At 34.1% G+C, this 21,370-nt stretch overlaps 1 protein-coding gene across 4 annotated transcripts; it reads right to left on the bottom strand.

The window, feature by feature from the left end:
• Nucleotides 1–852: 852 nt before the first annotated feature.
• Nucleotides 853–19,061, bottom strand: LOC123546419 (uncharacterized). 4 transcript variants are annotated; one of them, XM_045332671.2, is made up of 8 exons: nt 18,929–19,061; nt 17,234–17,328; nt 12,679–12,765; nt 8,893–9,493; nt 8,373–8,528; nt 7,648–7,920; nt 7,181–7,265; nt 853–4,975 (listed from the first exon to the last, which is right to left on the bottom strand). In XM_045332671.2, exons 4-8 carry the CDS (start codon nt 9,454–9,456, stop codon nt 1,878–1,880), a joined length of 4,176 nt encoding a protein of 1,391 aa, XP_045188606.2. In that variant the 5' UTR covers nt 9,457–9,493; nt 12,679–12,765; nt 17,234–17,328; nt 18,929–19,061; the 3' UTR covers nt 853–1,877. The 4 variants fall into 4 exon arrangements, with proteins under 4 accessions (XP_045188606.2, XP_045188607.2, XP_045188603.2 ...); XM_045332672.2 differs by lacking the exon at nt 18,929–19,061 and adding an exon at nt 18,710–18,918; XM_045332668.2 differs by lacking the exon at nt 12,679–12,765.
• Nucleotides 19,062–21,370: the final 2,309 nt, after the last annotated feature.

The raw sequence follows: 21,370 nt of genomic DNA, 5'->3' as shown, positions 1-21,370 counted from the left end.
TTGCATCTATTGCAAGGTCTTTAAAGAACTTTCTCATAGGACAACCTGTTAAGAAGAAGAGAGTTTAAAAGACAAAATTCAAGAAAGTTCCTTTCATATGGGAGGCAGTCCAGCAAACCGCATTTGAGGAACTTAAAAATCAGCTAACCAATCCCCCGACACTTGCTTATGCTGTTTAAAGTTCTTCAATAGGACTTTGGGCTGTGCTTTATCAAAATCAAGACGGCAAAGACAGGGTTTTTGTCTATGCAAGCAGGAGCTTAAAGCCAGCAAAGAGGAATTATCTGGCTCATAAGTTTGAATTCCTCGCCATTAAGTGGGCAGTGTCGGAAAAATTCCATGACTACTTATATGGGGCACGGTTCGGGCTTGTATTCATTTATCATTTATCATTGTAATAGAATACATTTGGCGGCTGGCCTCAAGGAAGTATACTTATTCGCACATATTTCCACACATGAGCTTTTCACAGGATAATGATATCCTTTGGACAGTTTTCACCAGCGCTTATACCAACAGACATTTGAAGTACTCTAAACCAGGTTTTTCCGTATACAGTATGTTGGTAACATCAGCAATCTCAGACATCTTTTTTTAAGTCTGAATAGAAACTTTGACATAAGTTGTATATGTCAAAGGCCACTCTAACGAAATGCAAATTTGTGAGGACTTTGTTTTACCTCTTAAAATAAGTCGCTTCGAGGAGAAGAAACCATTCACAGTCGTAACAAAATTGAATGCGTCAGCTTAAGCTTTGCAAGGAATAGGTATAAGTATTTAAAAGATTTCAGTTTATTGAATTGGCAGACCCATACTCGTCTTAACTGAATTGATATAAAACTCAAATTAGAGGACGGTTTGACTGCTTTTTTACTTCCTCTCAAAACATCAGTTGTCATTTGCATTCTACGAAACAAGATAAATGCTTTTTGAAAATATGTTTTAATAGAAAATATCTTCTAAAGTCCTTTGTGACTTCGTAATGTTGTGCCGCTTTGTTTTTTAAATAATTCAAATGGAATAAACAGATACATACAGCACTATATATATTGCTTTGATTACTAAACTAATAGGCATGCATAGTCACTAGTTAATCCATATCATACACCTAAACAGCAAAAACATTGTATTACATACTAAGGTTTACTGACTTTTTTTATTTTTGTTTGTTTGAATCGCTAACGTTTAGCAAACATCTAAGTGCAGAATAGCATAATGAATACCAGAAGTTTAGGTTTACCCATTCACAAATAATCATTCAAATGCACCCCTCTTTATCCAATTTATCATTCACAAGATGCTACATTTGCTTTTTCTACGTTAGAAAAATAACGCTTATTGATTTTCACAGAATATGATTGAAGTGTATATAGATGTATACTCAAAACAAAATAATTTTTTAGTCAGTGATTTTGTGCAAATAAAACTGTAATGAAAAGTAAATGTATAGATTAAACTATACTTGTCGTAAATAAGAGAATTTGGAATCTGGCTGAAAGATTATTGCCAGTTTGTTGTCGAATAAAGCACTATGTACATATTCAAACCACTGAAGTGTACAATTTTTGAGAGATTACACAACAAAAAAACATCACACCTGGTAAAAGCATTCATAACGTGTCGTCAGCGTACCTTTATTAAGTTAAAAAAGAGGTTAATTACCTCCCTTTGCATTACAATATGAACGAGTGGAAGTTGGTGTACTTGATTTAATCACCGATTCATTTTGTTATAGTCGCAATTCAATTTCGGGCTGCGCTTTTCTGACTAAATTTTGTTTTCAGTATTTCAATAAACACACTCGAAATAATTTACTTTGCTAATACTGTAGAAGTATGTTCTCGTATTCTGTTGTTTTTTGTCTGGCGTACCCTCATTCAAAACAAACTTGATCGGATACTTTCAATTTCAATATTTTCACCATTGTCAAACCATTGAGCAATCACCTTTAAAGTAGCTAACCTCCAGCCGTCTGTTGTCAACGGTATCGTGTCCTCGGCCGTGTTTTCAACTATTTTTGTTTGGTTTACCTCAATCCTTAAGGTCTGTTTTAGCATTGGAATTCCACGAAGAAATCCTTTTAATGCCCGACCGGTTATTGTACAACTATCCAACCCTACATGAGTTAGACTTTCCATTTCGGCATTCAACTTCAATTCTAAAGCACCAAAGTCAATACCTTTCAACGTTAGCCTTTCCAGATATAGCAATTTCGGCACTTCTGTTACAACAGCAGATGTAATGTCAGAACTCAGTCCGGGATTTTCTAGTCTACATTGTATATCGAGGCATTTTAGTTTTGGTGTAAGCTTCGAATTTTCTATCACGTGACCGTAAAGGAAGTTGATTTCTCTCGCTGTTGTACTGTTATGTTCAATTTCGATAAATGTATTTGTCTGACTAGTTTTGTCAGTAAAGCGTGGTTGTTTAATCACACGTAGTCTGCATATCTTCACCTCTTTGAATAGAAATGAATCAGTAGTAACTTCAGTGTTGGATAAAACAACCTCCAATGTATGTTCAATGTTTGTAATTTCATTTAAAAACGCCAGCAATCCATTTTCCGTCAATTTTGCATCGTTTAATGCAATATATTGCAATTTCTTCATATCAGTGCTCAACTTTAGATTGGTATCACAAAGGCCAATGTTCCAAACACGTCTCAAATCTAGCTTTTGCAACTGGTGACATGCTGGAAATTCCTTAACAAGCGAACAATTTTGGTGATTTTGGCATGCCATATCTCGTAGATATAAATATCTCAATTTCATAGAGTTTTGAAGTAATGAGATGATTTTCTCACAATTGGTGTGGTGAGACACAATGCCTTCAAAATAAATATAATTTAAATTTGAAAGTACCGACGGGATATTCTCGATGTAACCAACGTTTAGGTGACTACTTTTACAACCTAATGATACAGAGATAAGAGAACTACATGACTGGCTTATCATCTGGAACACTCTGTTTGTTATGGTATTACTTTGTAAACAACTGCTTGAACCATCTATCCACACAACAAGTTTCTGCAGGGAGTGGCATGTTGAAATAATTTCAAGAGCATCCTTTGATAAAGAACCAGGCGTTGTTTGTGAAATAAAAACTGATCGTACTCCTTTCATGTCTAAATACGGTAACTGATCTAGCATTATAGTTTTAATATCCTTTTCATTCCGCACAAAGTCACCCCAGGAATCATCTGACTTATCATTTGAGAAATCATCGAAATACTCATTAGTTATTTGTTGATCAATTATCAAATCACCAAGGTACAAACTCGTTCCAGTTTTCCCACACAAAGGATGAGCATTTTGCATCTCTGTTATACAAGCAAAAACCAAAGACTGAACTTGTTTTAAGTCTGAAGGATAATTCTCATTTTTTTCTCCTACACGATACTGTTGAACTGTATCAATCTTTTCCACAACTGAGTGAATGCCCATTGACAGCTCTTTCGCCTGGGTAGGATTCAAGCCTGACACGAATTTGAATATTCTTCCCATCTCCAACACTCCTAGCAATGTATTACACGAAATAAAGACCCTTTCGGCAATAGTTGAACAGTCGCCGGTTAATGCTTCGCGCATATGATCATGTTGTAAATTGGATGCGCACTTCTCTACATTTGAGATGTGAATGGCTGCCAAAAATTCCTGAAAAGTCTCATGTAAAAACGACAGGTGTGTAAGTCGAACTGATGCAGATTTACCAAGAACGTTACCTACTGTCAGTAGTCCGAGCTGTAAGCAAATGTCAAAATCTTCAGAACTCATACCGAATACGTTTTCTTCTGATCTGTCGAATTCCAATGCGGATTTTCCGTCTTGCGGAAACAAGGTCTCAAATGAAAGCTTTGATAATTTCAAGAGAAGTTCGCTGTTTTCTCGACATTTCCGTTTGTTATTAAAGCATTTCGGTAGCTGTTGGTTACCTTGATGAGTGTTCGATACTGGTTTCTTAGAAATTTCAAAAAGTAGATTTATCATTGTGCTGTATATATCACACAGGGAAGTGCCAAGCGGCTTTCCATCATGCCAGATGCATATTAACTGTAATAATGCTATAGGGACTGACTTCAGATCCGCGATACTTTGTCTTTCCAATTCATCTCGAAATTCCTGGTATTGTTTTTTACGTTTGAACTTCTTATTCAGGGTTTTAACAACCTTCTGAATAAACATGTCAGCCGATGAGCTGGAAAACCCTTGCAACTTCACGTGGATATCTGCATCTGTAGACATTAGTCTCACTTCTTCTAATTTCCATGACCTTGTAGTTGTAAGTATTGTGTATTTTCTTTTTAAGTTTGTCTGCGGGATATACCTGTTCTGGAAAGGACTTTGAGGCAGTATGTCGGGTTGTTCTTCGTCAGAAGGATTCCACTCATCGAGTCCATCTAGAATTATTAGGCAAATCTCAGATTCTGTTGTCAAAATTTGTTCAAATATTTCTATATCCTGCTCGTCAAACAAAAGCTGAGACTTGATCATATCATGAACATGTCGTTTGTTTTTTATATGCCGGAGAGTAACGTAAAACAGTAACTGAAAGCTCCGTAGTATCATTGTATCATCATCATCATCTGCGGTCGAAGCATTGATTTTTGAAGCATGGACGTCACACCATCTACTTATTAGATTTTTGCAGAAAGTTGTCTTGCCCATACCAGCACCACCGCTCAAATATATCTTTTTGTTTTTCTTTTCACCCTTATAGAAGATTGATCTGTAAGTTGTTACATCATTTTCTAAGCCTGATAAAGGTTCACTTGTTTTTGCTTCTATTTCAAAACGAAAAACAGGATCTAATAAGGAATCCACCTCCACTGGTTCCTTTGCTTTCTGTTTTTTTCCAGTAAACATTGACTGGTCGACATATATGTCTTTGACATCACATTTCTCTTCTTGTATCATGGGTAATACATACGTTTTGGTAAGATACTCCTGATACAAAGTGATAAGTTCTGTCTGTAAAGCTGAAATTAAAGAGATTAGCTATTAAATTTGATGTTTTTATTAGTTTGAATCACAACGGTAAACTAAATTTTGTTTTGCATAAATCATGAACACTATGAGCCATATGCACATTATGAAACAATACAGACCTAGTTTACTTTATGAGTTTTTCCTTTAAAGGGAATTCCTATAGCTTTTTATGCGCATCAATCTGCGCAGCCGACGCTATCTATGGAAAATTGATTTGAAGTCAACATTTGTTGAAACATATGAATGACAAAGAGATTAGCTATTAAATTTGATGTTTTTATTAGTTTGAATCACAACGGTAAACTTAATTTTGTTTTGCATAAATCATGAACACTATGAGCCATATGCACATTATGAAACAATACAGACCTAGTTTACTTTATGATTTTTTCCTTTAAAGGGAATTCCTATAGTTTTTTATGCGTATCTTTCTGCGCAGCCGACGCTATCTATGGAAAATTGATTTGAAGTCAACATTTGTTGAAACATATGAATGACAATCTTAAATATGAAGAATCTTGAATAAAATAACATTTTTGAAAAGTTTTCCCAATCGCATATTATATATGTTTTGAGATGTCCTATTGAAATAATCATTGTCCTAAGTGTTCACGCTCAACTTCATCTTCATTTGCTAATATATAATATGACGGTGAATTTATTATTCCTGACCAAATTTACCAGATTTCTCGCGAAGATTGACCCACACTACAATACTATTATAGTCGTCAGGTGTAAATATATTCCTGCTACAAGGCAGCTATCAAACCTTTCCAATGAACGTCATAAAGGTATACTAAGACCCACATTGCATATTTGAAAACTTGACAAATACTGCATACAGTTGATTTAACATAAAATTACCAAGTTTATGTGTAATTACAGTACTATGCATGCATTAGGTTTTAATAAAAGTACATGCAATATACAAAAATGGCTGAATACTGTATAAATGTGTACTACCAATAAAAAAGGAAGTTTTTTTAAACAATCGACTGTTACTGAATGACATTTAAGTATGAATGTAACTCTACATATACAATTAGTTTACATATTTGGTAAAGCTAAATGTATTTGGTGAGAATTTTCTAAATTAGTTTAAAATATTTTAGTGAAATATAGCCACTGGATATCTTTAAAAAAATATGTGAAGGGCTGAAAACAACCAAGCAAAATTATAATAGAACTGGTGTCACTGAGTCTGTTTATGAGAAGTAATGGATTGTGCAACACCTCTTACGCCCCGCAAGCCCCAGTTTAAACGGAATTTAGTTATAGTATAATTGATTGTTCTCCATGATCCCGAACGACCAGAGAATATAATAACACTGAGTCCAAGTACAAATTGACTTTAAAGCAAATGCAAATGCCAAGATTCCTTAAATTATTGAGGAATCATATTGTTTGGTGCAATCTTTTTGTTCGTCTGTAGCAAAATCGTGTCTGCTTTGTATATTTAGTACACCCTTCAAGTACACTGAATTCATAAATGAAAATGTAAGATAATGTTATAATATTCTTTCACTGGTTATAGGTGCAGATGGAAAATTCCGGCCTCGAGGGTAACTGTTTAGGCGGTAACGAGGTTCCTACCGAGTTACCGCTGAAACACTTACCCGAGAGCCGGATATTCCCATCTGCACCAACAACCAGTGACAGAATCGTTTTCTTGCATACCGATATCAAGATGAAATAATAAAAATAAAATCATTCGAACGGCTTTCTGTTTAGAACTATTTCTTATAGCAGCGTATTTAAACAAAGCGCGAGAAATCAACGTCCGTAAACAGGAAAGACGTCATGACGTTTCAAAGACAAATAACAATGTTTAGTTCCGGTTTTATTTTATCAGTTCCAGCGTAATGTTATGAATTTTTGATGAAATAACGTGTTTTGAATCGAGAAATATACTATCAGGAACAAAGAGGAACTGTCAAGGTATTGGATTTTAATTCCGCTTTTTGATATAAAATATAAATAACTACATAAATCTTCTACATTTATGTAGTTCGTAATACGTTATTTAAAGCACGAGAGTCATCTTACACCCCGGGGTGTAAGATGGATTTTTCCAGCACCGGTAAAACTATCGGAAATCCCCGTCTGGTATGCAAGAATTTCATATCTCATACATGCAAAAAGATATGGCACACTTTAATTTCACAAATACACGTTTTATGTTACTAATTACTTACATATTTTCCGTTCGTTGTATCTAGTTACTCTCAGTTTGTCAGATTGTGTTCTATTTTCGTCCTCTATTTTGCTTTGCAAAACGTTCTGAAAAGAGTGTTTGCATTTAAATCACTTGCATGTTCTCTATCGTAATATTTAATTTCTGACTAATCTATCTTGATGTATAATTATCTAGTTCTCTGCTCTCAAACTATATAAAGTAAGATGTATTATGTACTCAATTCATGTGATAATATTTTGTGGCAATTATTTGTTTATTGATATATGTCTTAAAAACGTTAACAAAGAAATTAACCTATGAATGAATGTAACAGGTTTTAATATTAAATGTAAAACCTGTCTTAAGCAGCCAACCAAGGGAGTGGGAAAAAGTGGCTGCTTACCATTTTGGGAATTGAGACACTGGCTGCTTAAGACAGGTTGGCTGCTTAATAAAGATGACCGCTAAAGCAGGTTGTACATTCACCTCTTTGATGCTGCTAAATTTTTCTTCAATTTCTTGAACATTTTTTTCCATTAGTTCTAATTTTTCCACAGTTTCCTTTGAAGATTTCGTTTGTTCTGTTCGTAATTCTTGCAGGATATTTTCCTTCTCTTCAACTATTTGCTTCTTCTGACGCTCGCCCTCATTTTCAACAGCTGATATCGCTAAAAGTTTTTTCTCTTCAATCGCAGCCAAAAGTTCTTTTCTAACTTGTGATTCATCCGTCTCTGTTATTCGGAAATCATCGTTTAATAACTGCGGGAATATGAATTTCAAGATAAGAGTAGCCATAGTAATTATATATCAATAACTTCAGCGAAACAAAATTAAATTGACTTACAATCAATTACATTTTGTATACCAAAAATAAATATTAATAGAAAAAAGTCGAATTTCTGGTGTATTTAAGAGTCCTAGCAAAATGATAATTTCAATATCTGTACGTGTATGCCTACGTGTAGCAAAGTACTGAATAAAATAATATGTGTGATATTAAAATCTACATGTGTTATACTTCAGTTTTTAAAGTACACTTTGTACGCGAAGAGCTCAATAGTGATAATAGTCTCCATTTTGACCCTTCAGACAAAGTCGTACAGAAATAAAGAACGAAACGAAGCCGTATAGTACGACAAAGCAACCTCTCTATCATTAGAGGAACCTTAGAAATGTAAAGTTTACTGTATAAGTAAAACATATATTTTTACCTTCTTAAGTTTGTCTGTAGCTGCTATTGCTTCCGGTCGATTACTCAGATATTTGTCATTTAGAAGAGCAATCATGTCCTTTATGTACGCTTCCATCTTTGTGTGGTCAAGCTCCATGTCTGGAGAATGGAAAATGTCATCTCGGGCTGCCCTAGTCTAAAATTGGAATTGATGAAATATATGTCTTGGAGTAATATTGATACATTGATGACAATAAATTAACACGTTACTTGAAGATATTTCACAAACAATAGATTCTGTTATCAGTCTGCAAATACTGTTCTATAATAAGATTGTGCCTTAAACAAAATACGAAAAGAATCAACAAAGTCTTGTAAGAAATGTTGTTGTTTTCCTAACGGTAGACGGGAAGAAGCCATCAAAATGTATTTTAGGTTTTTGATAAAATCCTGCCTAATATTTTAACAAGAAAATATACCTTTCTTAGTGTAGTACTTTTTTATTTTAACATTGAAATATACAATTTGTTTGAAATGGAAAAACAACAGTTCAGACCTACCCTTGAGAAAACATCGTTCGGTGGGTTAACAAGGCAGTCAATCATGCGATGCACATCCATATCATTTATAGCTATGTTGAGTAGACCGGCACAGTCAGTTTCTCTGGCACACGTTTTCAACTTGTACCCTCGTCCTGGAATGTTGCATTTTGCTATCTCCCAATGGTTTTTGGCCCATTGTGTTATGTCTGTGTTAGTCCAGTTCGGTGCACTGAATTTATGCTGTAGGACAATCTTATCATACATTGCACTGCAGAATTTCGTTGGGCAAACCGTTTTCCGGTGCACATTTAGACAATTGCAAGGATTTTGTCCTAATGAGCAACCATTACGGCCTTTGGAATGCATTGGCATAAGCGTCTTGAGATTGCATGAATTACAAGCTGTTGGTGCAATGATGTATTGCATTCTGATATCTAAAAGCATGTCCTCGTGTTGTCGTTTACAGACTTCGTCTATGAATACTTCAATCCCTTCTTTGACGTATTTTGTTGCTAGACCAGCTTTCACCCAGTCACGATATCTGGGATTGGCTAACTGTTGTTCATGTGAAATGGTGGCCATGATGATGGTTTATTTCAGCTAAGTTTTCATCTTACGCCTGAAAAAGTCATAGAAATTCTCTTTAGAAAATGTGTGTAAATTTGGTGCTTTAAATATTTATAAATTAAGATAGACAGATTTTAGAAGACATGGTTTTGTGAGTCTTTTAATAGCCTTGGGTATTGTTTAATCACCCCTTGGATATGGTGCCTGCTTTTTAATTTTGTCTTTTGACAGTTCCTGTGATACGCAGGCTCCATAACCTCAGATCCCCTTCCTAAATTCCAGTTTGTTTAGTTCTGCCCATTGTTTTCTCGTTTGGGGCAAACCCTTTACTTTATCTGGGGACCAAACGCCCCTCTTCATGGAATTACACGCCTCAGCACGTGTATCATTGAAGGTTCCATGTTCACCGCCGTTTGAATACATCTGCGGATGTCTCTAAATTGCTTTTTGTACTTTTAGCATGTGTAAATGTTGAGTTCTGCTCAACCCGGGGCTAGAGGGCGTGGACGGTAGCATGCATTTCCACTACCGTCCATGAACAGGCTCAATCAAACCGAGCCTGCAACACTTTCGTTTTTGTCGTGTTGAGCGACCTGTGAAGTTTCCACTTTTCTCTATTTTATTATCACAGCAGCGTTGTTTGTGCCGTGTGGCGGCCGTAAAAAGTCTCCCCGTACATTCAATCAGGGCTGTTATATTTCGATCTTCTCAGATCGTTCAGCACGACTTTTATGTCGTGTTATTGGTACTGTTTAGTTTCTCAACATGACCATTTCTGCCTGGGTGGTTCCAATACTCCTGCTTTCATAGCCTTGGGTATTGTTTAATCACCCCTTGGATATGGTGCCTGCTTTTTAATTTTGTCTTTTGACAGTTCCTGTGATACGCAGGCTCCATAACCTCAGATCCCCTTCCTAAATTCCAGTTTGTTTAGTTCTGCCCATTGTTTTCTCGTTTGGGGCAAACCCTTTACTTTATCTGGGGACCAAACGCCGCTCTTCATGGAATTACACGCCTCAGCACGTGTATCATTGAAGGTTCCATGTTCACCGCCGCTTGAATACATCTGCGGATGTCTCTAAATTGCTTTTTGTACTTTTAGCATGTGTAAATGTTGAGTTCTGCTCAACCCGGGGCTAGAAGGCGTGGACGGTAGCATGCATTTCCACTACCGTCCATGAACAGGCTCAATCAAACCGAGCCTGCAACATTTTCGTTTTTGTCGTGTTGGGCGACCTGTGAAGTTTCCACTTTTCTCTATTTTAAATACTTTAAAATTACCGACATAGATGGGTTTTGCACAGGCTCAATGTCTTACCGACGTTAAGATTAATTTATTTAATTGACAAAATCCTAAACATTACTTTCAAGGTAATCAGCACAATATAATATGTTATATACTTAAATATGGCATTTAGTATCTCGCTTTAAAATCTCTGATGTAAACGGTTGAAATTCAATGTAAATAACTGCGAATACAGTAGCATTGCTGTCTCCATGTATAGTAATTTTCTTAATTACAAACATATACTTTTAATAGTGAACTTGTAGTGGCAAAATAGTTATAAAAAGATTTCATTTGGAATTTTTGTACTACTTAAGATTAAGTAACCAAGTTAATGAATGTTACAGTTACTTATTTTAAGGAGTTATTGGCCACATCGCTAATTTATATTCTCCGGATTTCCATTGTATATGTTTCTAATCAAACTTCGATTTATTATTTAAGTTTGTTTGTTGTATTTTAATTGTTTGCAGTTTTCACAATCAATTTTTACCTTGAAAATAAGACCAGGGGCATAGCTATCTGTACGGAAAATACACAGCCCTAACATCAGGAAACGGAAAAAGTCTTTAATGCACTTTAAGCAGGGATAGTGATACGGTGTTAACTTAGGTTAGTCGTACTCTTAGTTGAATCTCTAAGGATTCATTTCTTCGTTAGCGCTTGTTCTTATTGCAAATATGAATAGATTTATATCCTACTTTTCTATTTGTAAAAAAATAGACGGGAATGTCTCTGAGTTACCGTAGTGCAAAGGTGTTAAGGGCCTTCGTTAACACTTTAAATCCTTTTTCTGTTGTTTCTATTTTAGCTGTTCCCAGCAAAAACATCTTTGCTGTCAAAATCATGTGTTATTACAGTTTAAATTTGTATTTCCAAGCACAGCAACATCTCCTACTTAATATTCGAAATATAAATAGGTTACTTGAAGAGAGGTAGCAAAACAATTTTGACTACAAAATATTTGATTTGATTTGGGTTTTACGGCGCACCGACACAGTATAGGACTACAAATTTTGGTTTCACATCTCATTTACATCGAAATATTAATCTGTCCATAATGATAAAACAAAGATATCTAAGCCTTCACTATATAATTAAATACTAATGCTGTATAATTGGATTAGTACAAAAATTATCATGCAAATGAGCTAATGCTAGATACTAATAAAACATCAATAAATATACTGCAACAAAAACATCAACTCTTTACTTCATTTGCATATGATTATGAATGGGATGTTAGTGAAATATATACTTGCGCTGTACATCTGAAAACAAAATACTACTAAGACACATTTGTAGATTAATATATGGTTAATGTTCAATGAAGACCATGTATGTCACATTTTGTATGAACTTTTAAACATGAATTTATTCATGCATATTAACAGCGTAACTTCCATGAAATATATGTGATAACACTACCATTCGGTTGCTACATAGACAAACTCCTATTATTTAATATATCAGTTTAAGTTATGAATATAGCAAGTCTATATACTCTGTCAAATCAGTTCTTTAAAAAAATCTCGCTCTTACATAAAATAAAACAATTATTTCAAAAACATGAAATTTTAGGACAATTCTTTATTATCAGTCTAGTTGCTACAATATGTTGTAAGAAACCCAGAATTTTATCTTTCGGTATTGGTCAGCCTTGGAAAAATAAATTTAGAATTTACACAGATTTGATCAGGTTCTGTTGTATCTCTCTCCTGAGAGGAATTCAAATGAATTCCGAACTTCTAACATTTTAATAGCATAAAACATATTCTAGACAAATACAAACTTAAATAATATAGAAATGGTAGCATTTTTTTATATTGTTTAGACCTGGCTGTGAATACAAAATGATAAGACAGTTTACTAAACCGCTAAATTCAAAATGTATGTTTTAATGAAACCATTTAAAACATCAAATTTGCTCCCCTAACATACATTTCTCTTACCTAAGGGTGGTTCTGCACGTTTGATAAACCGGAAGTGATGGCATAACGTCATTTATCCGGGAAACGTAGAATAAAGCCTGTATTCGGCTATAAAAATAATAAAAAATAATTTTATGAATAAATGGCAGCCTGTGAGTAAATTTATTACAATGGCACTGTTAATATCTTTCTTAAGGTATTGGACTCCTAATAGTAATGTTTTAAAAATGGCATTTGCTTGGTATATTCTTAAAGTTGACCATGTTTTGCACCGTGTTGCAAATTTTAAACTATTTTTACCGTGCCGTTTTTTGTAAATTTTGTATAATTTATGGAATTTCCTCAAGCTCAAATAGAGACAAATTTCAATGTGATGGCCACTATCTAAAATGTTTGCAGAAAATTCATTACAGCATTAATTTTGATGAAAGAAACATCAAACTATTGTTAAACAATTATAAAACACAAAATAAAACTGTAACTATCATATTTTCTAGGGTGCCTCAAGTAAACAGATTTAATGAGACAGAATTCTAACTCCAACATTGAAAAATTAAAGTCGAATCCTGTAGGTCTGTTTTGAATTTTGCTCACTTTATTCAAAAATAACCTCGGGGCATAAGTAAAACCTACTTGCATTTCTTCCACAATATGCAATCTAAAGAATGAAGGCAAAATAGAAAACTTTTACCGTATGTAACTCAGTATTTTTAAAGATGTCTAACTCTACCCCTCCTGATTCAGAGGTAAATTCACTTTGAACAGCAAGAAATTGCTTATAGAATGAAAATTTTCAAATTTTGTAAAAAACATCCATAATAAGTCTTGAAAGAAGTAAAAACTTACTAGAAAAAAAGGAAAATATGGAAAAAAAAAAGTTAGGTCCCAGTGGAGCTTGAACCTACGCACCCCTGAAAATTGCGGTCAAAGTAGGTTTATGGTAAGAATTGAATACTCTTCAAAAAGGAGGTACTCTATTACGGATCCAATACCTTAAGTTAAAATACGATATTAAAACATCTGACACGTTAAATAATTCGAAATAATGTCTTAAAATTAGCTTGAAATATGCGGTTCGCTTTAATTATGGTAAAATATCTCAATAATAAGCACGCGGACCTATACATTTTATTTCATTACATAATAGGCCATATGTTTATTTGTGACTGTGAGAAGTTTCATTAAAATCTACATTGTAGAAAATTTTCTATTCGCAAAAATGTTATGAAAGTTGTGATTTTCCCATAGACACCCATTATGAAAAATTGTGTGAGGTCCCAATTTTTCAAATCAATCTAGCAAAAAATCAAGTACACGACCCTACCTTTTTTATTTGCTGAAATTTCTTAGTATATTCTGAAGGTTCGAAAAATCAGAGTTTAATCAAAAGCTACATTGTATAAAAAATTTCGATCCAAACGTGCAGAACTACCTTAAAGGGGTAAATGGGGAACAGATAATATTATGCATGCTTCATTTTGAAACAGAATTTTTTTTTCTGAAAATTGGCACATTTGTACATTATGACCTTTTACGGCATTTTATCCAAATATCCGATTCCGCTTTATTTTGCAAAGGTGAATTTGAGAAAAATGTTTAAGCCTGTCAAAAGAAAATCCCTGGGAGGTGTGGCCAACGGCTGATACAACAAAATCACGTGGATACGATTACAAATTTGCCACCAGTGTATAACAGACGACTCACTTATTGTGTAGTTTGTAGAACATTTCCCTGTCAAATCAACATAAAAAATACCACTTTTATAATATGGGCATAACGGATCCATTTTTGTTCTATTTCCATTCAAAAACAACTCCCCTCAATAAGTAGGGAAACTTCCCGTTCGAGAAATCAATTTATGCTTTTCCCTACTTCCCGAACGGCAAATGTGTTACTAAATATAGTAACTTGTTACCCGTTCGTGAAGCAAAATCATCATTTTTGACTTGTTTCGATTGAAAGGCCCGGTGCATAGGAGTATACATGGTGTCAATAAATGAAATATGCCAAGTTAAACCTAGATACTTTATCTAAATTTCTACCATTCAGGTTTTTTAAATGTCTTAACAAAAGTTTTATTTAACTTTTATATTTATTAATTTCAAAGTTTAAACATTACTTCCAAATCGGGAAACACAGGTATGTATATTTACATTCAATTGCATTCAGTCAGAATAATTACCTCTTTTCCAGTCAGAAAATTCATTTTGTTTTGTTTTCGGGTTTTATACAGGTTCATATGAAGCTTTTATTAATGCATACTATATCATTTTGGACCAGTATGATTTTAAGCAACATAACATTTAAAACAAGAACTTGCACGTGTAGGAGTATAAACTGCTAATTGTCACAACAAGAGCTGTCCGTAAGACAGCCAATGCTCGACTATTCAAATTATTGTCATAAATGTAAAATATCTATAGAGTTTCAATCCAGTATCTGCATTAGTTTTGGAGATAGTAACTTGCATGCAAAACTTTAACCAGAAGCTTTAAATTCAAAAGGGGACATAATTTGACCAAAATGCATGTCAGAGTTATGGGACTTGATGCTATCAAATAGTTTTATGACCCCGAAGGCACATGTGAAGTTTCAATTTAATATCTGCATTTGTTCTGCAGATAGTAACTTGCAAGCAAAACTTGAACCAGAATTTTCTAAGTCCATAAGGGGGCATAATTTGTCCAAAATACATGTCAGAGTTATGGGACTTGACCCAGTGAGGTTGGTAATTGATCTAGAAAAATAAAAAGTAAATTTCAAATCTATATGCCTTTAAGTAATAGCAGTATGTACTTGCACACAAAACTTTAACCAGGATTTTCTAAGTCCAAAAGAGGGCATAATTTGGCCAAAATGCAGGTCAGTGTTATAGAACTTGATTCTATCAACTAGTTTTGAAATCCCGAAGACACATATTATGAAGTTTCAATTCGATACCTGCATTAGTTTTGGAGATAGTAACTTGCATGTAAAACTTTAACCAGGATTTTCTAAGTCCAAAAGGGGGCATAATTTGCCCAAAATACATGTAAGAGTTATGGGGTTACCAGTGGGGTTGGTAATTGATCTAGAAAAATAAACAATAAGTTTCAAATCTATATGCCTTTAAGTAAAAGATGTATGTACTTGCACACAAAACTTTAACCAAGATTTTCTAAGTCCAAAAGGGGGCATAATTTGGCCAATTAGTTTTGGAGATATTACCTTGCATGGAAAACTTTAACCAGGATTTTCTAAGTCCAAAAGGGGACATAATTTTCCCAAAATACATGTAAGAGTTATGGGACTTGACCCAGTGAGGTTGTTAATTGATCTGGGAATAGAAAAAATATGTTTCAAATCTATATGCCTTTTAGTAATAGCTATATGTACTTGCACGCAAAACTTTAATCAGGATTTACTAAGACCAAAAGGGGGCATAATTTGGCCAAGATGCAGGTCGAATATGGGACTTGATGCTATCAACTAGTTTTATAACCCCGAAGACACATGTGAAGTTTCAATTCAATATCGGCATTAGTTTTGTAGAAAGTAACTTGCATGTAAAACTTTAACCAGGATTTTTCAAGTCCAAAAGGGGGCATATAATTTGCTCAAAATACATGTCCGAGTTATGGGACTTGACCCAGTGAGGTTGGTAATTGACCTAGAAAAAAAAAATAAGTTTCAAAGCTATATGCCTTTAAATGAAAGCCATATGTACTTGCATGCAAAACTTTAACCAAGGTGTGACGCCGACGCCAGGGTGAGAAGAATAGTTAGACTAGTCTTCCAATACTCGAGCTAAAAATAGTGTTGAAACATTTTGAAATTTTAAGCAGCCATCAAGCAGGGCAATGTTAAAAAGTGTTTTATTAGTATTACTTGTGTAACTTAAGTACTCTATAAAAGACAAGCAAGTCAATATAAATCTGTATAATGAGCTTCCCAATCGGGGAGTTAAGTCTCCAATTCTCAAATAATTTCAAAGTTGGATTTAATTTCAATTAGGATATTTAAATAAAAATTGAACGGTAGAAATTTAGACATTGTTCTCAAGTTTATAACTGTGTATTTCATTTAATGGTACCATGTATAGTCTTATGCACTGAGCCTTTTGAATCAAACAAAGGAAAAAAGGGTGATTTTACTTCCCGAACGAGAACCAAGTTACTATATTTAATATTAAGTTTCCCGTTCGGGAAGTAGGGAAAACCCAGTGGTTGACTTTCCGAACGGGAAGTTTCCCCTACTTTCAATAGTGCATTGAATTTTGATGAAATTTTCACTAGTATTTTCTTTACTAAATTGCAAATTTCAGAATCAAACATATAGCCAGGCAGCTATAAAATACTTCCATTTGCACGGAAAACACTACATTTCAAGACTTTTTAAAGGTATTTTCATGATTCAAGGCAACACATTTTTAACCAATCAGCTGATGTCTCATTGAATCTTACGGGTTACCCTACACATGTTTAACCAATCCAAAACCGGATTTCAAAAAAACAACACTTGACCTACAGAGATTATAAAATTTCAATATAATTATAATTATGCATTTCAGCTATTATAACTTTAAAGTAAAACTTACCAAAGTAACAAATTCTTATTTTCATCGAAAGGCCTCTTGTTCCATTTTACATTTGTTTTATGTATAGAGTGTCACAGTGTATTCTATCCAGTTTACTGAAAATATGAAATAAAATAGCATTTTCTTATTTAAATGATCACCACGAAGTCAATGATGAGGCAACATGTATGACACTCCTCATGTGTATTGAATGAATATAGTCCCCTTTTAACAAATATTACTTACATTATATGTTTAAGCATAAATGCTGCAGCAGGTTGTTACTTTCACACCCTACCCATCACAAAGAAGTGTTTCTCTGTATCATCAACACATTTTCTCATCTTAGGGAATTACTGAAAGTGACTTAAGCATTTATTAGACAATAAAACAAAAGCTGTCACAGGAGACAGCGCGCTCGGCTATTTCGATGCTGGATAGTGAAACTGCTATTGATTTCTTCATAGGCTTATACTGTAAGAAATGACTCTGTACTGCCTTTGACCCATGAGGTGTCATTTTCCCTGTCAAATAGCCACGTAACCGTAGCAGCTCCCTAGTTACAGTAAGATCATAAATAATATATATTGGTTAAAACCAAAGCAGAAATAACCGGAAATGATTGTGATTGTGCTACTTAGCATGATGCAATGATAAAGTAGCGATATAAAACCAATTTTGATGCTGCATTGAGTGTATAAGTATAGGAATACAGTATTAAATGCTGCATCAATTAAACACTTTAACAACAGCTCGTAGAACACAAAATTTCTTCCTTGATGCATTCAGTAACTGCACAAGGAACAAAAATTATTTGGTCACTGTGCACCGGACATTTGACGTACTGACCTCGAATCAATAATTATGGGACATTTACCACTGTATCAAATGTGATCTTAAACCAAAGTTGTTTAGCAAAAATAAATTCTACTGTTCTGCATCAATGTGACCTTGACCTTTGTCCTACTGACCTCAAAATCAATATGGGTCATCTGCTGATCATGATCAACCTCCCTATTAATTAAGTTTTGTGATCCTAAGCCAAAGCATCCTCATGTTATCGTCCGGAAACAGTTTAACTGTTTCGGGTCACTATGACCTTAGGGGTCATCTGCTGGTCATAGCCATCCTCCCTATCAACTTTCATGATCCTAGGCCTAAGCTTTCTTGAGTTATCGTCCGGAAACCTATTGGTCTACTGACATACCAAGCGATCGACATCTGCAAAACAATATACCACTTCTTCTTCAAAGGGAGGGGGCGTACTTATATAATGATTAATATTTTATTGGTATAGAATAAGTATGGAATTGGTATTTATTTGAAAAATATTTGCATATGTGTTACGAGTAAACAATTGGTGACTTATCACAACGTAATGAAAAAAAAACAACAAAAAAAAAAAACAACAATAACTCTTATCAACCTAGCATTTCTATTAGGAGTCCAAAGACATATGTTTATATTGTAATTAAATTATAACCTACACATGCTTACCATCATAAACATAATATCCTCCTTCACAGCAAAGTTAAAATTATGCACTTTAAATCTTTTATATCGCCATTTTTGTTAACACTTGTACAAACACGCCAGCGTTTGATTTAATGACTAACCACGATATCAGTTTACAGTCCAACTATTTGTATGCAAATCGATATATTGTGACAATTTTTGCACAGGGCAATATTTCTTCTCCACGTACAACACACTTACCGTTCAAAATAATGCTGAACGTTTTCCTACCAGCGGCGCAAATCGCTAACTTTGGAGGCTTCAAATACATATTTAAACCCAATTTTTCACACTAAAAATTACATATCTGGATACACTCATTATATGTCCTGACGATAGGTTTAACATGCTATTTTTTTAACTTTTGTTTATATGTATTTTGGAATTTTAAAACATTGTTTATGTTTTCCTAGTGAAAAATAACAACACTAGTGAAAATGTGTATGTGTATTATAAATCATGAAGTTTAAAACAAAATCTGTAAAAGGATCCTTTGGAAGCAAAGAATGCAAACCAAGAATAATAATAGCAGACTCAGTTTGATTGAGTCTGTTCATGAATGTAATGAAATGTGCAACACTTCTCACGCCTCCTAGCACCGGCTTAAGCGGAAGTCTATTACACATATGTTGAATGGACTCCATGATCCCAAAGAACCAGAAAATACCGTCAATTCCACCACCTACTTGAGACGTAGAGGCAGACATATGGTAAATGTCAGTCTATGAAATCGGTCTGCCTTGCAGTCGAAAAATTGAGACTAACTTGGAGCCAAGAAATTTATTTTGCCTTCTATGAAAGCCATTTTTTTCAGTACTTGAAAGTCAGAATATTTTTTTCAGAGTAAACCAAACCTATTTTTTTCTCAACATATTTTCTGTTATACAGATGTTGTGCTTATATGTTATTCAAAACTAAAGCGCGATAAAGACATACATTCTATATCGAGTAGTTTGGCTAAGTACAAATGAAACAGCTAAATGCAAGTCTCTTAGATCAAATTCTGAATATCAGAAAACAGTTTGACCTAAATTACAGTTCCTTATTTTGAGCACAGTAATATACTTCTCTAAGCAAAACTAGTAAACAAAATGCTTTTAATGTTCATATATATCGTTACCTTAGCGCAGAAATGAGTAATTATGGCCTACAATCATCAGTTTAACAGTTTAACTAAGACACTGAGTAATCATGGACTACAATCATCAGTAAAACAATTCAACAAAATCACTGAGTAATCATGGACTACAATCATCAGTAAAACAATTCAACAAAATCACTGAGTAATCATGGACTACAATCATCAGTAAAACAATTTAACAAAATCACTGAGTAATCATGGCCGGACTACAATCATCAGTAGAACAATTCAACAAAATCGCTGACTAATAATGGACTACAATCATCAGTAAAACAATTCAACAAAACCGCTCAGTAATAATTATGGACTACAATCATCAGTAAAATAATTTAACAAAATCTCTGAGTAATCATAGACTACAATCATCAGTAAAACAATTCAACAAAATCGCTGAATAATAATTATGGACTACAATCATCAGTAAAACAATTAAACAAAGGCACTGGGTTATCATGGACTACAATCACCAGTAATCAATTTAACAAAAAAAATATTGACTACAGATAGCGACTATTAAACGAGAGAAAAGTATAAAAGCCATATGCCAAATAGTTTACAAAAAAAACTATGAACTGGTACAAAATATTTAACTAAAATCTGAAAGTTAAAAGGAGCCATTATTCAGCCAAAATCATTGATGGAGTTATGTACTCGTGCCTGCAACTGGACATGGTGATACACAAGTGTTGAAAATCTCAAAATGTTCGTCAAAATGTAGACTGGTACGAAAAACTTAACCAATGATTGACGCCGACGCCGTGATGAGTATGATAGCTCTACTAATTCTTCCAATAGTCGATGGACTACAAGATTCATGAATGAATTATGGTTATAAAGCTTACATACAATGATACACACCTTAACCTTATTCTGTCAAGATATGTATAATTTCAATATCATTTTTATACACCCGTCTCTGAAAGAGCAGGCGTATTATGTGAGCACCCGTGGTTCAGCGTCCAAAAGCATGTCTGCTCTCTAAGTCGAACAATTTTCATCCGATCTTCACCAAACTTGCTGACAATGTTAATTCAAAAGACTTTTGCCAGAGAGAATGCTACATTTATCGCTTGCAATTTTGATAAAGCTTTTTTTACTAGCAATATTATTAAACATTATACTATGTGGACCTGTGACGAAGTTTGTAAAGCCCTTTCCTTTTTATTGAACAACATTTTCATCAGGTTTGGGAATGCAGTTTTTAAACAAGTTGTTGGTATTCCCATGGGAACAAATTGTGCACCCCTTGTCGCAGATTTGTTTTTATATTGTTATGAAAGAGACTTTATGTTGAGCCTTTCTCCAGATACGCAAGCAGATATTATAACTGCATTTAATAATACATCACGCTATCTGGATGATATTCTTAATATGGATAATCCGTTTTTTGGTCATTTGGTGGGTACTATTTATCCTAGGGAGCTTCAGTTAATTAAAACTAACAATTCGGATACTGATGCTTCATTTTTAGATTTACATCTCTCTATTTATGACAATATTAT

The sequence above is a fragment of the Mercenaria mercenaria genome, chromosome 9 (genome assembly GCF_021730395.1).
Source record: "Mercenaria mercenaria strain notata chromosome 9, MADL_Memer_1, whole genome shotgun sequence".
In the NCBI taxonomy this organism is placed as follows: domain Eukaryota; kingdom Metazoa; phylum Mollusca; class Bivalvia; order Venerida; family Veneridae; genus Mercenaria; species Mercenaria mercenaria.
The sequence above is the reverse complement of the archived record's forward strand: the minus strand, read 5'-3'. Positions and strand labels throughout refer to the sequence as shown.